Source organism: Watersipora subatra, chromosome 2 (genome assembly GCF_963576615.1).
Source record: "Watersipora subatra chromosome 2, tzWatSuba1.1, whole genome shotgun sequence".
NCBI classification, from domain to species: Eukaryota; Metazoa; Bryozoa; class Gymnolaemata; order Cheilostomatida; family Watersiporidae; genus Watersipora; species Watersipora subatra.
Window position 1 is genome coordinate 73,319,180 of NC_088709.1, and position 16,313 is coordinate 73,335,492.

Here is a 16,313-nt window from a genome sequence, read left to right on the forward strand (position 1 = left end):
AGACCTAGCCATTAGGCCGAGCCAGTGTTGTTATTTCTAATGCTCTTGCATATACTTAGGTATATGTATATGTAGGTAAATCCTTACTTATCCAGATTATACCTTTTTGTGATTAATTAATATTACCTGTTATACTTTTGTTTTTTTGGAAATGTTTTTAAAAGGTTATTTTCATTACGACCCATCAATCACATTTTTCATTTATAAATTTCAAGTGCTGTTACTCCCGTATTTCTGGTTTTGGTAAATCTGTAAAATCTAAATAGGCCTGCTGTTTACAAAATCAATTGTATTATTTGTATTGTACTTGCCTCTACATTCTCTCTCAATTTGGTCAGACAAAATACCAAACAATGACAGTCCAATATCTTATTTTTACTTAAGTACCAGTATCGAGAGGTACCAGTATCATCCATCAAAACGTTGAATAAAACAAGCTTCTGCTGCAACAGTAATAAATTTTTACGTGTACAATTCTTTGTACACGTTGTTTATTTTTTCCTTAACTTATTTCAAACACAAAAAAGAATTTTCTTATAATATGATTTTTAAAATTTAGAATAGTAAATCTTGTGTATGTTAAATAAAAATAAGTTTTTTGCGCAAAGACTTTTTGTTACCCAGGAAATACCGGGCATTCAGTTGGGGCGCATATAGACATATATTACAGTCAGCGCTTTTGTAACCAGTTGCTAATTATTTCTCAAATACCTTTTATTAACCATAATGATGTGCATTATGGTTAATAAAAGACACAGCATACAAAATGATGTACATGTATGTTGTGTAAAGTTAATTTTAGTTATTTCGAATCCGAGTAGTTAGCTAAACAAGTTTTAACATCATACTTGTTTTTGTAATTAACTATTTGGCTGACTTTAATTATATTGAAGTGTTTAGCTGACACCAATAACCACTGCTACTGGTGTTTAACTTCTGGCCTTATCTACTCAATATAATGCCTGGGTACGTATTTGAAGTTACATCTCTCTCTGTTTCCAAAATAGTTATAAATAATGCTTACAAGCTTGGCTTACACAATTATCATTGATGGTATAAATCAGCAGATATACATGTAGGAAAGCAAGTGATAAACTAGAGTTGGATAACTTTTAGATAAATTCAAGTTATATAGTCTGATGAGCTATACTTTGCCCTAAAACATCGCCATGATAAAAATGATAAGAACATTTCCACAGATTAATCATGATATCTTAGTAATATGAAATATTATATATAGCTTGATAATATGCAATTTTATTGATTTTTAATCCATGGGTGGCTGTACATTTACACACCAAAGTAAAATTCAATTTGTAAAAAAACTGCACTATAGGGCCTGACTGGTTTACAATTTAGAATAATCTAATTGGTATTCATTTGACAGTAGCTATTGCTGACCAGGTTGCATAGTAGTCATAACCACAACTACAGCAAACAACTCCAAGAGTCTCTGAGCACTGCAAAAACCATAAGCTAACTTATCACACCGATTATTCTGAAAACCAAGTATAAAGTAAATATGGATACACTCAATAGCTCATTACCACGCATGCACTACTAAGCAAGCTCGATATCACAATAGCTATTGTGAGTCTTACATGAGAACTTTTGTTAAAAAATATACCTTTGATTATCCAAAGTATATTGGGTGATTATCAAAAGCAATGATCGTGTGGTTTGAAAGTTTTATTGAGGATTATTAAGATTATTTGATTGTTTACCTTCTCATCACACTGATTTGGATTTGCTTTGATTTTAACTTCATTCTAATGGCCAAGGCTAATCAAAGTAGGTTAGGATGAGTGAAAACTACCATGATAAATCAGTACTAATTAAAAATAAATTCGTGTGATGTAAGGGTGTACTGAATATAGGAAGGTTGGTTGCTAACTAAACAAGATTTATGTAATTAGAAAGTAATATGGAATTTGTTGTTTTTGTGGATTCTGTTATGCTGATCTTACAATGCAATACAACTTTGTATAATGTGTTGTCACCAGCATATTTACAAAATTTTGTCATTGGTTTTAGGTTGTTAACGGATGTATACAGTAGAAGTTTTATTATGGTACCTGGAAAAACCCTAATCTTTCAGCACAGATAGCATGACTCCACTCACACATGACTTCACACTCTAAACACAATCTGTGAGTAAGCTCTGAATAAATTCAACTATGTAGTGGTCATGGGGTGCTGAGCAAAAGAAATTTATAATGGCTTAGTGTGGCATATCCTATCAAAAGCTTTGCAGACGTTTAAAGGCAAAGCTTGCACTGCTAACCGTATCAACGAGATCTATATTAAATGCTATATCTGTGGTAGAATTATCCACACATCTGTTATATTCAAATTTTCTGCAGGAGAAAACAGGTTTTTGGTTGATTTTGGTTGATGAGACTTGTTAATACAGTTCACGCAACCTTACCAAAGTTTTTGCATTTTTGTTGGAAAGGAATGTTTATAAAATACATGTACGTAGTTTTAAAAATTTGACCAAATATAGTTTATTGTTGTTGTTGACTATCATAATTTTGAGTACTACTGTTCTAAAACTCAAATACGAGGTTGTGACAGATCAGGAGAATTAAAAATTGAGTGAAGTTTTGTTAAGGATATTTGAACCTATGTTTGTATCCAACATAAGATGTTTGTATCCAACATAAGATGTTTGTATCCAACATAAGATGTTTGTATCCAACATAAGATGTTTGTATCCAACATAAGATTTTGAGCTAAATCTTTATTTATGAACTTAAACTTCATTCACTTCATAAGAAGGGTTTGTGCATAATTTCTAATATAATTTTATATAGACATCGTATGACCTTCCAAAGCCTGCATTTTTTAACATTATCACTGTCAATCCAGCTAACATACGTTTGAAATATGAAGTTGTGAACAGAAGCAGATAAAAGATGTTTTAGTTCAAAATTTTTCAAATATATGTGTCAAATATAAATAGGAGAATAATTGGCTTTCAATTATTTTAAAATTTAAAAAAACTTGTTTGTTTATAAAGCTAGGAATACTCAAAATGTGCTTATAACGTGTCTAAAGAGCACCAACAAGATGTTTAAAAAGTACTTACTAATTACATTAAAAGTATACCTACACTTACCAAGAACTGAACACTAAAATACTACTCAAATACATTGTACAAAGTTTATCAGTAGCTAAGCAGTCTACATTCACTTCTTGTGAAATAACCTTTTAGGAAGCAAACACAATAGACAGTATGTCTTACAAACACCTGCAGTTGCAAACTGAAAGTCATACAGTAGTACACGCTAACTCTTCACAGATAAAATATACTGACAAATAAATAGTAAATCACTTGATTAAAAGAAATTTAACCTTGTTTGTTCACACACTTGATACTTATTAAAAATTTTGTCATGCTTAAATCGTTACTAAAGAGGAAGTAAATAAAACTGCTTTTTATGTTGCACCATGCTACCTAGCTTTATGCTCATTCAAAACATTACGTTCGCATCACATCACATTACATCACATTACATCAGATTGCATTCATTCACATTATCTTTTCGACAAAACAAAGTTTCAACAAACATTTTAATGGCGAATGTTTGAAATTTATGCTTATGAACTTGCTAATCAGTTTCGCAAAAATATTTAATAGAAACTCTAAAAATGTAGTTGTTTAAAGGTTGACGAACAAACCATAAATTGCACATGTTTATCAGACAATTACTCACTACCAAACTTTCTGTTTCAATCAGTCTTTAAAATAATCCTTTTGCTGCAGAAATTGAATGTAAAATTTAGACTTTTGCCCGTTGATGAAATATTATGTTTTGTTAAACAACACAAGCTGTGGCTTAAAAACGGCTATAAGTTAGTTTAGAAAGCAGCTTTAGGCAAATTATGTTTCAAAATTTAGGTGACTAACAAATGGGCACATTTTGTGAATAAATTATCTTGTCGTTCAAAAATTGATCGCAGAGCTTTTGAAGCATATATGTTTTGTATTTTAGCTCATAGTCTGCTAGAGTCTAATTTATACATGTAAACTGCAATATTTTCCAAAACTTAAATTCATTACTAAATAAATATTTTTTGAACCATAACTATAAAAATATTTAAAAAAATTTAAATTATTTTCAATTTTACTGATTGCTAAAATATTTTTAACAGCAATCGAGCATTAACATTTTTTTGCATGTTTTGTTATACAGCTTTTAGCCTAGTTTATCATTATTTCTCCGCTGTGATACAAACATGTCATGACCTGCACTGTTACCAATGCAAGACGCTTTTACCAGTCAACTCCTAAATGTGGCAAAGGGAGATATGCAGATCCTAATTTATTCATCTACTGTTCTAGTATTTTAGTTTCTTATATTACAAACATTGCGAACGATAAAAAATCTAGGTTGTCCTATAATCAAAGTGTAGTCTAGGCTATCATTAAAGCAATTAGACATGATGTTGATCAAAACAGCCAAGTTTTATTTTAGCTGATGTCCATAATGCAAAATTATAATGAGCTATTTTGGTGTGATTAAATAAAATTCGGTAGTGTGTGATTTTTGATGTGTTTAAATATGATTCTATATTATTTATTTTTGCATAGCTTTTATTTACTATAAAAGCATTTATAAATTTTTTCATTTAAGATTATGGTCTAGGTCCGAAAGACCCTCTATGCATCCAGAAGTGCCAATTCAGTTTGTCAAAAACTCCTTCTGCTATATGGAGCCTCAACTGAACTTGAGCAGATATAACGCAATATATGGCTAAGTAATAAATGAATCCATGTAGCTACCTGCTGTATGCTTATACGCGTACTGATTAGAAGAATATATGTTGACAGTGCGCTGATTAGGAGAGTATGTGTTGGTATTTGTACAGATTAAAACAGCACATATTGGTATGTGTACTGATTGGGAAAGTATTTGTTGGCATTTGTACTGGTTGGAAGAGTACATATTGGTATGTGTACTGACTGAAATAATATGTGCGAGTTCAGGTAGTGATTAAAACAGTATATATTAATATAATTTGATTGGAAGAGTATAAGTTGGTATGTGTACTGATTGCAAAAGTATATGTTGGCATTTGTACTGATTGAAAGAGTACATGGTGGTATGTGTACTAATAGGACAAGTCTATGTCGTTATGCCCACATAATGTGTTGATCTGTTAGCTGATTAGAAGAATATATGTTAGCGATATGTGTGCAGATTGGCAGAGTTTTAGTAGGTACATTTTTGGTTTAGTGCGCTAATTTTTCTATAAGTTTTTACATTATTTGTTGATGTACATACAGAATGGCAAACTACATCATGTCAAATTTTGATATTGGTAGAGTGTACGTCAGCATGCGTTGCGTTTCACAAAGTACAAGGAGACATCCATACAGGCCATTACATGGTGGGCTAGAATGTATATATTTAATTGTGTCGACATGTGTCAAGTTTACTAGAGTGTAAAAACAGCCAGAACCAATTCCATATGACATAAACACCTTAAAATATGAGTTTTTTTTGCAAACTTACTCTACGTAAGATGTAAGGACAGTTTTAGAACCAGTTATCTATCATTTTAAAAAGACTAAGCAACATTTGCTAGAGACAGTGACAAGACAAACAAAGTAAAGACAAGCAAATAAGGCTTAAAACACACATTATCATATCACAATTCTGATTTGTTTCTATAAAGCTCATCATCTAGACATAAACACAAACAACTTAGAGGTTTTTAGTTGTACTCAAGTTTTCAATGGTTTTGCATGGTTGTTCAAGAGTAATTTAGGCAGGTAAAACATTATCCACTTTGTCACCAAACAACAAACAGGCTTTGTAAAGAGGTTTTGTGCAATTTTTCACACATGTACAAAAGGTGCAAACTGCAGTAATCTTTGACCACTTCAGCTGCTAGTATACATCTTGTTAATTTGTTTCTCCTAGCATGAGAACTCCTAGCATACACGAAATATTTTAATTAAGCAATCTATTTACATCAACAGAACACAGTCTGCTTGGCGGTGTTTATCTCCAGCATAAAGGGTGAATGAGATTGAATACATGAAAAGCTCAGAAAGAGTGTCTGTAGATATTTTAACACCGTGTTACGTATTTGATAAAAACTGACGCGTTCTCTTAGCAGGCAATGGGAAAGTAGTTCTCTTTGCTCCATCAGCTATACAAATGAAACTGAATTTAAAGGTGTTTGAGTTTTTATTGGCTGCAAGTATTCCTCAGGCTCATCAACGTCTGCCATGTCTAAATATTCTTCTAGGATGTTCTTTGTAACACTTCGGTCAGAATAATAATTCTCAGTTTGTTCAGAGCCTGCTGAAGGAATGATTTCGCCTCTCAGAACCTTAGTAGGGTAGTCTGACAAATTATCAAATGTTGGTCATCTTTCTGGATCTTTCTCCCAGCACTTGCATATCTCTTTAAATCTTAAGTAATAAAACCATGATTTAACTCACTGCCTCTATTTAATACTTCTATTAAAAATCTGATATATGTTTTTTTCTAAAGCTATCACAGTATGTGTTGTGGCTAAATCAATATAAACTTGGTAAGGCAGGTCATATGAACAAGTCAATTTTAAACACTTTACCAGCACTATTGTAATACTTGGTACTCTTTGTTTTTTAGTATTCGAGAGGTTATACCGGTTATCAGATAAAATTATATCTAGATGGCAAACTATAATTCAAGCTATTTGAATGTTTGTGTCATACCACATGAGTCCTTAATTTAAATAAAATTTCTTGGTACACAAAAATTTTAACAAATTTGTTGACATTGGACTGATCGTAATAATATGTGCTGCTTTACTTAGACAAAGTAAATCAATTTAAAGTAACAGTACCATTGTAATAACTGGAACTCTTTGTGTGCTAGTATTTGAGAGGTTATAACGGATATTAGCTAAAGCTCTATCTATGTGGAAAACTATAATTCAAGCAGTTTCGATGTTTGTATCATATCACATGAGGCCTTACTTTAGATCAAACTCTAAGGTACATGAACCTGTTATTAAATATTTTTTTAAATTGGACTGACTGTAATCATATGTACTGTTTCACTTAAACAAAGTAAATCAACTTAATATAAAAGCATTGGTAAGATCAGTAATAGATAGGGGTAGTTATAAGGCTACCTTAAGTGGAACTTTATGTCCTACCATTACCATTATTATGTAATACTAATCCATACTAAGGCGGCTACATGTCAAAGGTTTTGTTGCTTACATTCCTGGTGGGCAAGTGCTTGGCTTGTCAAGGCGCTTTCCACTAGTCACATATTCTTTTATGTGATAGTTGCTTACTCCTGGATATGGTGAACTACCATGAGTGAGCAACTCCCACACTGTGATGCCGTATGACCACTGAAAGAAGTTGATGCTATATATAAGATATAAAATCCTGCTCCCTATGATGTCATAGTTTGTCTTTTGAAATAACTTGGTTTTTGACCCTTTTGAAACATTTTATGACGACCACTTTAATTTTTCAAATCACAAGCAATTTCTATGCTCGTTAGCCTGGTATTATGCAAATAATTTAATCTATATACAGTGTATATATATATATAGATTCGTATATATATATATATATATATATATATATTGTATATATATATATATATATATATATATATATATATATATATATATATATATATATATATATATATATATATATATATATATATATATATATATATATATATATGGTTGCGAGTGCGAAGCGATTGATTGTGAGGCGGGTGCGGGCCGATTGACTGCGAGTGCGAAGCGATTGATTGCGAGGCGAGTGCAAGAGCCCGATTGTCAACTGCTCGGCGGGTAAAAACTGGTCAGCCAAGGCGGGGGCTTGGCAGCAGAGGTGTGCGATCTTCAACTGCAAATATAGATGAGTATGGATGAACGCATGAATCTAGACACATGAATCTAGAATATTTACTAGATTTTACACTCATCTAGCTGTGAAACACATTGCAGATTTCCATTATTCTCCCCAACATTATTGTCATGTAATATGTGTGTGCATATTCAGGGCAACAATTTCAGGAGACAATTTACATAATAATACATCAGGGCAACGATTGTAATAATACAATGTAATAATACATGTAATAATACATGTAATAATAACGATGTAATAATACATCATTGCTGCGATTTTTCAAATCGCAGCAATTTCTATGCTCGTTAGCCTGGTATTATGCATATAATTTAATATATGTATATATATACATATATATACATATATATTTATATATATATTTATATATATAAATATATATATAAATATATATATATATGTATATATATACACATATATATATATATTTATATATATATTTATATATATATTTATATATATATTTATATATATATAAGTTTTTTGCCAACTAATGACATCAATATTAGGTGTGTGTCTTACTCAATAAATAATAGATATTAATCCTAACTTTTAGATGATATCAAAATTTTCATCTATTTATGAAATTGCTTTGATAAATATGATTAACTCGTCCCATACATGAAACTCCGCTACAGAAAAGTAAACCCTGCAAAAAGTGGTTGTTTTTAACGTCTGTGAAATTTTCTGGTCAACTGTATCATAACTGTTCTGTGTCACACATGCGAGAGCACATCACAGATTACTCAATATGTATAAAAAAGAATCATTGGTAGCTCATTTGTTTTTCAGAATGTGATGCGATAATGCAACACAAGTATGCTGTCTTTCTGTTGGCATGATTTTGCTGTCAGAGCCTTTGTAAAATATATAGCTGAGTTCTGACAATTGAAAAAGTGACAAAGTACATGAATTTGACATACTTTAATAGTAGCCATAGCTTTGCTATAAGCAAAGCTCTCAAAAATTAATTACATTCCAGCCCTTAAAGGTTTTCAAAGCTTTGAGTTCAGAAAGAAATTTTCTAGTTTGCCGAGCAAATTGCACAGTTAAGCTACTTCGGTTTCAAGATAGTTTATAATAACAAAAAACCTCAGTCGTATCACTACTAATTTAAACATTGTTTATAAGCTAGCTAAATTCATATACTTGCCTAAACATTCTCATAGCGACAAACTCAGAATTAAGTCGTACCACGGAGTATGGACTTTATTAACATTTTTAACAGCAGACTTTACACTTGCAATAAAATGTTGATCAATTGCAGCATGTTATTAATTTTCAAAATTTAGTTTTGATAATATTTGATAAAATGTAGCAAATATGTTGCTGTCTAATTGTACCTTTAGAGATAACACTTCACAATTCAGGCCCAGCTCTTAAAAATTAAATTCTGCAAGACAATTGCAATGCAATCAGAGTGTTGATGCAATCAGAGTGTTGATGCAATCAGAGTGTTGATTTGTTTGGATAGTTCAGAGCTGTGATGCGTTAAAACTGCACTGTGTGATTGCGGTTCAATATGCAGTAGCTTTGCGGTGCATTACAACTTTATGAGGCACGATAGGCATTTTCTGCTACCGCATCATTACTCCTACTGCAAATTTCCTAATGTGATTTACTGCATATTTACTTACATGATGCATTGCCTGAAATTCAGCAATCTGCATCATGTAAATGTGTTGGGATTGTCAATTGAATTTTGAATGAATTTTCATGAAAATGTGCCGTGCATGTATGTACAGTCTACCGTAATGCAAAGATTCATTTTTCTTTTAGCACTACATAATTCACACCATCAATACTTCCACTGCATCTAGCACTGCACACTTTTTAGTGAGTAATACTGTCACTGCATTAATACTACTTACTATGAATTAGAAAATACTTGTACTACATATATAGTGCATACTGTCGGTAGTAAAAGTTTGTAATGCAAATACCCTGACAGCTTCATGGCTGTGAAGCGCTTACTAGTGCCACTGCACCGCTAATGCAACTATATAGATATCCAGGCAAACAATTACTGCAACTACAGTAGATTTTATATCAGAGCACTAGTGAGTACTTATAAATGAGTAGTTATGTTTTTCTCGTAATGGTCACAACGCTTTCTATGGTTTTATGCCATCTGTTCCTCCAGTTTTTGTAAATTTGTGCTCTTTTTTATGATCTGTTAGCAAATATTATTTAAAAATAGAACCACTCATGCAAAATATTGTAATAGGTGAGCAAAGCTAAGATTCAAATAAGATTCAAACTGATTCGGATAAAAAATGCTTTGTGATCTTTCCTTTAAACCTTGACAAGATATTGACAACTGGTATAAATTTTATTTCACTGGCTAGTGTTGGTAAAGGTAAGTGAGGATGTATGGAAATAAAAGAAAAACTATAATAATTACTCGGAACTCAACAGTATTGGATAGCAAACTTTTTGTGAGATAAGGATGCTATAAACACAAAAAGAATGTGATGTTTATGTCGGGTTTATTGATACTTTGTGATGCAAAGCAATGAAGTTAGGGTTGGATATGCAGGTTAGTCTGTTAAAGTGCTTTAGACAATAGAGATTCTAAAAAGCTAAATGTTCATCGAGCCCAAGAGCCTCTAATTATGAGTCATGATTATCCATGTCAAAGATATTCAATCCAACACAAAGCTCATGTAGTTTTTCTAGCTTCTCCAAATCTTCATTTGATAAATGTGAGATTTTTTTATTAAACTGAGCACCAAACAGATTTACTGAATGGCTTTTTCATATTTGTATGGCTTATCATGATGCCATGCTTATCATGATAAGCCATGCTTATCATGATAAGCCATGCTTATCATGGCTTATCAAATGCAATAAATATATGTCATTCATAGATATGTCATTCTAACGCGTATCTACTGAAAGCTTTCAAATTGGGAGTTAGATAGATTGGGAGTGTAATTTTAAAAATGAATAAATGTTTAACAAAAGCATAAGTACACCAAGCCAACAATTCGAAGCTTTGGTTCTGGAAGTTAAAGATTTGCATTGATCGATCGATTTTCTTCACTTTCTACAAGTGAGAAGTGAACATCTAAAGTCAAATCATAAATATAATTTACTAGATAAAACTGCCACAGAAAATTTGAAGCAAATATAGCTAGATGAACCAATAAAAAATTATAAAACGATTATTAGTGATAGCAAAAAGTTATAATTTTATTAATTAGTACATGTATTAATGACTACTAAAAATATTACCTTTAGTATATTCATCAATTTAAGCTATTGTATTGCTAGATGCTATGAATTATAAAGAAGTCGTCAAGAACTCACTGTACATACGTATCTTGGACACACAGGAAATTACATTATAACCTCAAACAGGGAATATAATCTGAATGTAAGCTCAACAGTATATTTATAGGAGACTCAAAGTAAAAGATAAATTTACCTGCATTCTCCTATTTATCTCTGTAGCATTTTAACCACCTGATGCCCAGAAAACTCGGAGTCGCTTTTGCAGTAACTTTACAATTCTGTTGTTGCTCAATAAAACGTGTCGATTGAGTAATCCATTAAAGTAACGATGTTAATTAATTTAGTAAATATGATGTCCATGCGATTAAATAATAGAGTAAAATCCCTAAATTTGAGATCACAGACAACGCGTTTTACGAGTGATAACACTTATTACCACCTATATAAAAATTTCGTGCTGATGATTGGCTAATGGAACGAGCTTATATTTATCGCTTGTGGACTCTTTTTAGATGCATCACTAGTTACGTCACGAATGAAGCACCCGCTGGAATGTGAGCTTTTTAAAAGATGGCCTTATTCAAACACATATATCTCTGGACAGGTTTGGTCTACAAAGACAAAAATAACATCAAATTGTAGCTGATGTTTTAGCCTTTTATTGGTCTTAATTTCATTAAATCCACCTTTTTGATGCAACCACATCTTTAAAGCCAGCATTTAGTGAATATACATGCATAGCATCAATGTGGAAATTTGGGATTGCCCTAATAAATTACAATCAGAAGCCTTTATCATAACTGCTTTGGAATCTTGGCTTGTCTGTAGATATATTTTCTAGTTTTTAGTACAGTCATAAGCATAACGATGTTCTGTTTTGCAGCTGCACACTTTGTGAAAAAGTTGACTAATGTCAAATGATAGCAGCTTGTTAACATCAGTTTTGAGCTCATCTTGAAAACCAAAGTTGGAATTTAGCATAATATTGTCAGAATTTTGGTACACTGACAAAAATGAATTGTGATTATGTTGTTGCATAAAGTGTACAACAATAGGTTTTTTTTATATAAAAAATGTCCATATTGTTCAATTGTGAAGTCTAGAGCCTTAAGTTTCGCCATCTTTAACTCTATGTCGTTGCTATTTTCATCGTTATTGTGTAAAATGCTTTGAATTTCAAACTACTTCTAAAAAGATATTATCTCTAAATCTAAGACTTCTTTGGAATTTCAGGATATTGAGTTTTATTGTCTTTTTCTTCTGACTCAAATTATTTAACTTTTTGGGTGTGATAGCGTATGTTATGTTCAATGTTGTTTACTTTCTTTTTAAAGCTGTTGATTTGTGAATTTATTGATTTAGTTTATTAAGTATTTGCTTGGACTTGTCATTAGTAATTTAGTTCCTCTCAGAGCTTCAGTTTTTACCCCTTTTTGGTTGCAACTCATAGCCTTTTTAGTAACTTAACTGCAAAGGTATGAATACAGCTCAACTGGCAGTGTACAAGAGCAGCCGGCAGAATATAAACTTTACAAATATTTTATTCAACTAATTATTTTCTATCATTGCAGCAATTTGACAGCAAAGGTGACAGTGCTCATTATTTCTAGAACTTTCAGCTATGAGTGATTTGCTATTGTTAAGTTTGACTCTCCAAGATATTTTGCCTTCTCGAGCGTTTCTCTGATATATTCAAGATTACTTAATGGCAAGAATGGCAAAAATTTTTTGCTGAATGGTTCTCACAGCTAATATTGTTACAATGGAGTCGTAGATATAAATATATTCATCTCAGAAAGGCATTGAACAATTTAATGTTGCCGATATTGTGATAAACATGACTTAGCAAAGGCTAGGCTTTATCGGTGATTGCTCGCTGCTATGAAGCATATTACAAAGATTATCGACTCACTTAAATACAGTTGTTTGTAAAAGGAAAACAGTTTACTCAGTACAAAAAAGTCTTTATACTACTATTTCACCTGCTCTTTGTCACCTGCCAGCTTTAGTCGAGATATAACACACAGCTATGAGCATCCATGCACTCCTATGTAAGCAATATTTTGTATTTTGTATGTCTTACAGTGTCAATTTGTACTGTAAGAAAGGTCATTATGGGTTCTGATTTCGTGTATACATGTTGGTAAGTGTACAAATTGGAGAATATATATTTGGTATGTGTACAGATTTGAAGAGTATATGTTGATACATTTACATATGGAAAATTACATCATGACACCTTTACATATTGGTAGATGGTATGTCGGAATGCATGGAGTTCCATAGAGTACAACGGGATATCCACACAGGCAGTTACAGGGTGTGCTAGAATGTATACATTTAATAGTGTATACAAACAGGTGCCAAGTTTATTAGGGCGTAAAACAGCTAAAACCTATTTCATATGACATAAACACTTTAAATATGAATTATTTATTGTGCTAATTTACTCTACATAAGCTGTAAAGGTAGTTTTTAAAACCACTTATCGACCATTTTAAAAAAGTAAGCAAAATTAGCTAAAAACACTGGCAAGACAAACTAAGTAAAGACAAGTAAATAAAGCTTAACAAACGATCTCATATCAAAATTTTGATTTGCTTCAATATAGCTCTTGCTCTGAACATAAACTTAGAGTTTTTTGGTTGTATTCAATTGTTTCAGAGTTTGTTTTAAGAGTAATTTAGGCAGCTACAATGTTATTTGATTTTTCAGCAAACAACAAACAGGCTTTTTAAGGAAGTTTGTGCAAGTTTTTACATCTGTGTAAGCAATGTTAATTGCAGTCATTTTTGACTATTTGAGTTGCTCAACCACATATATTGAAATCATCTCTTTTTGCATGACAATAAGAAATACAAAAAGAAAATCTTAATTAAACAAGCTACATATATAGTAGATCAACGGATTTACAGTCTGCTTGGCGGTGTTTTTCTCCAGCAAAATATGTAAAGTATATATTATTGATATCTGTATTGATATCCATATGTATGGATATCTAATAATACAGGCCATTACATGGTGGGCTAAAATGTATATATTTGATTGTGTATATAGGCATGTGTCAAATTTACTTTAAAATTTTAATCAAACAAGCTATATAGTTCAACAGAACTACAGTCTGCTTGGCGGTTTTCTTCTCCAACATAATATGTAAAGGGTGAATGAGATTGAATACATGAAAAGTTCAGAAAATGTTGGTTCATAGATATCTTAACACTATGTTCTGTATTTCATAAAAACAGACACTTTCTCTTAGTAGGCGATAGGAAAGTAGTTCTCTCTGTTCCATCAGCTATACGAGTGAAACTGAATTTAAAGGTGTTTGAGTTTTTATTGGCTGTAGGTATTCCTCAGACTCATCAACATCTGTCATGTCTAAATAGTCTTCTGGAATGTTCTTTGTAACACTTCGGTCACAATAATAATTCTCAGTTTGTTCAGAGCCTGCTGAAGGAATGATTTTGCCTCTCAGAACCTTGGTAAGGTAGTCTGACAAATCATCAAATGTTGGTTGTCTTTCTGGTTCTTCCTCCCAGCACTTGCATATCTCTTTGAATCTTAAGTAATAAAACCATGATTTTACTCAATACCTGTATTTAATGTTTCTATTAAAAATCTGAGATATGTTTTTTTCCTAAAACTATCGCAGTATGTGTAGTGGCTAAATCAATATAAACTTAGTAAGGCAGGTCATATGAACAAGTCAATTCTAAGCATATTACTAGCACTATTGCAATAACTGGTACTCTTTGGTTGCTAGTATTTGAGAGGTTATAGCCAATATAAGCTAAAATTCTATCTAGATGGAAAACTATAATTCAAGCTGTTTGGATGTTTGCCTCATATCACATGAGGCCTTAATTTAGATAAAATTCTAAGATACACAAAAAGTTTAACAAATCTGTTAACACTGGACTGACCGTAATAGTATGTACTGCTTCACTTAGACAAAGTAAATCAATTTAAAGTAACAGTACTATTGTAATAACTGGTACTATTTGTTTGCTAGTATTTGAGAAGATATAGCGGATATTAGCTAAAGCTCTATCTATATGGAAAACTATAATTTAAGCTGTTTGGATGTTTGTGTCATATCACATGAGGCCTTACTTTGGATAGAACTCTAAGGTGCATGAACCTGTTAATAAATCTGTTAAAGTTGGACTGACTAATCATATGTAATGTTTCACTTAGACAAAATAAATCAACTTAAAATAAAAGCAGTGGTAAGATCAGTAATAGATAGGGGTAGTTATAAGACTACCTTAAGTGGAACTTTATGTCCTACTATTACCATTATTATGTAATACTAATCTATACTAAGGTGGTTACATGTCAAAGGTTTTGTTGCTTACATTCTTGGTGGGCAACTGCTTGGCTTGTCGAGTCGCATTCCACTAGTCACATATTCTTTTATGTGATAGTTGCTTACTCCTGGATACGGTGAACCACCACGAGTGAGCAACTCCCAAACTGTGATGCCGTATGACCACTGAAAGAAGTTGATGCTATATATAAGATATAAAATCCTGCTCCCTATGATGTCATAGTTTGTCTTTTGAAATAACTTGGTTTTTGACCCTTTTGAAACATTTTATGACGACCACTTTAATTTTTCAAATCACAAGCAATTTCTATGCTCGTTAGCCTGGTATTATGCAAATAATTTAATCTATATACAGTGTATATATATATATATATATATATAGATTCGTATATATATATATATATATTGTATATATATATATATATATATATATATATATATATATATATATATATATATATATATATATATATATATATATGGTTGCGAGTGCGAAGCGATTGATTGTGAGGCGGGTGCGGGCCGATTGACTGCGAGTGCGAAGCGATTGATTGCGAGGCGAGTGCAAGAGCTCGATTGTCAACTGCTCGGCGGGTAAAGACTGGTCAGCCAAGGCGGGGGCTTGGCGGCAGAGGTGTGCGATCTTCAACTGCAAATATAGATGAGTATGGATGAACGCATGAATCTAGACACATGAATCTAGAATATTTACTAGATTTTACACTCATCTAGCTGTGAAACACATTGCAGATTTCCATTATTCTCCCCAACATTATTGTCATGTAATATGTGTGTGCATATTCAGGGCAACAATTTCAGGAGACAATTTACATAATAATA

General features: G+C 31.9%; 1 protein-coding gene across 1 annotated transcript in view; it reads right to left on the reverse strand.

The window, feature by feature from the left end:
- LOC137388541 (hepatocyte growth factor receptor-like) overlaps positions 1-16,313 on the reverse strand; it is a 93,299-nt gene that overhangs the window by 13,251 nt on the left and 63,735 nt on the right. Inside the window, exons 13-15 of the mRNA XM_068075026.1 lie at positions 15,502-15,638; positions 14,445-14,703; positions 7,232-7,368 (exon numbers count right to left, since the gene is read on the reverse strand). Of these exons, the coding sequence (XP_067931127.1) occupies positions 7,232-7,368; positions 14,445-14,703; positions 15,502-15,638 (533 nt within the window). The remainder of the gene's footprint in view (positions 1-7,231; positions 7,369-14,444; positions 14,704-15,501; positions 15,639-16,313) is intronic.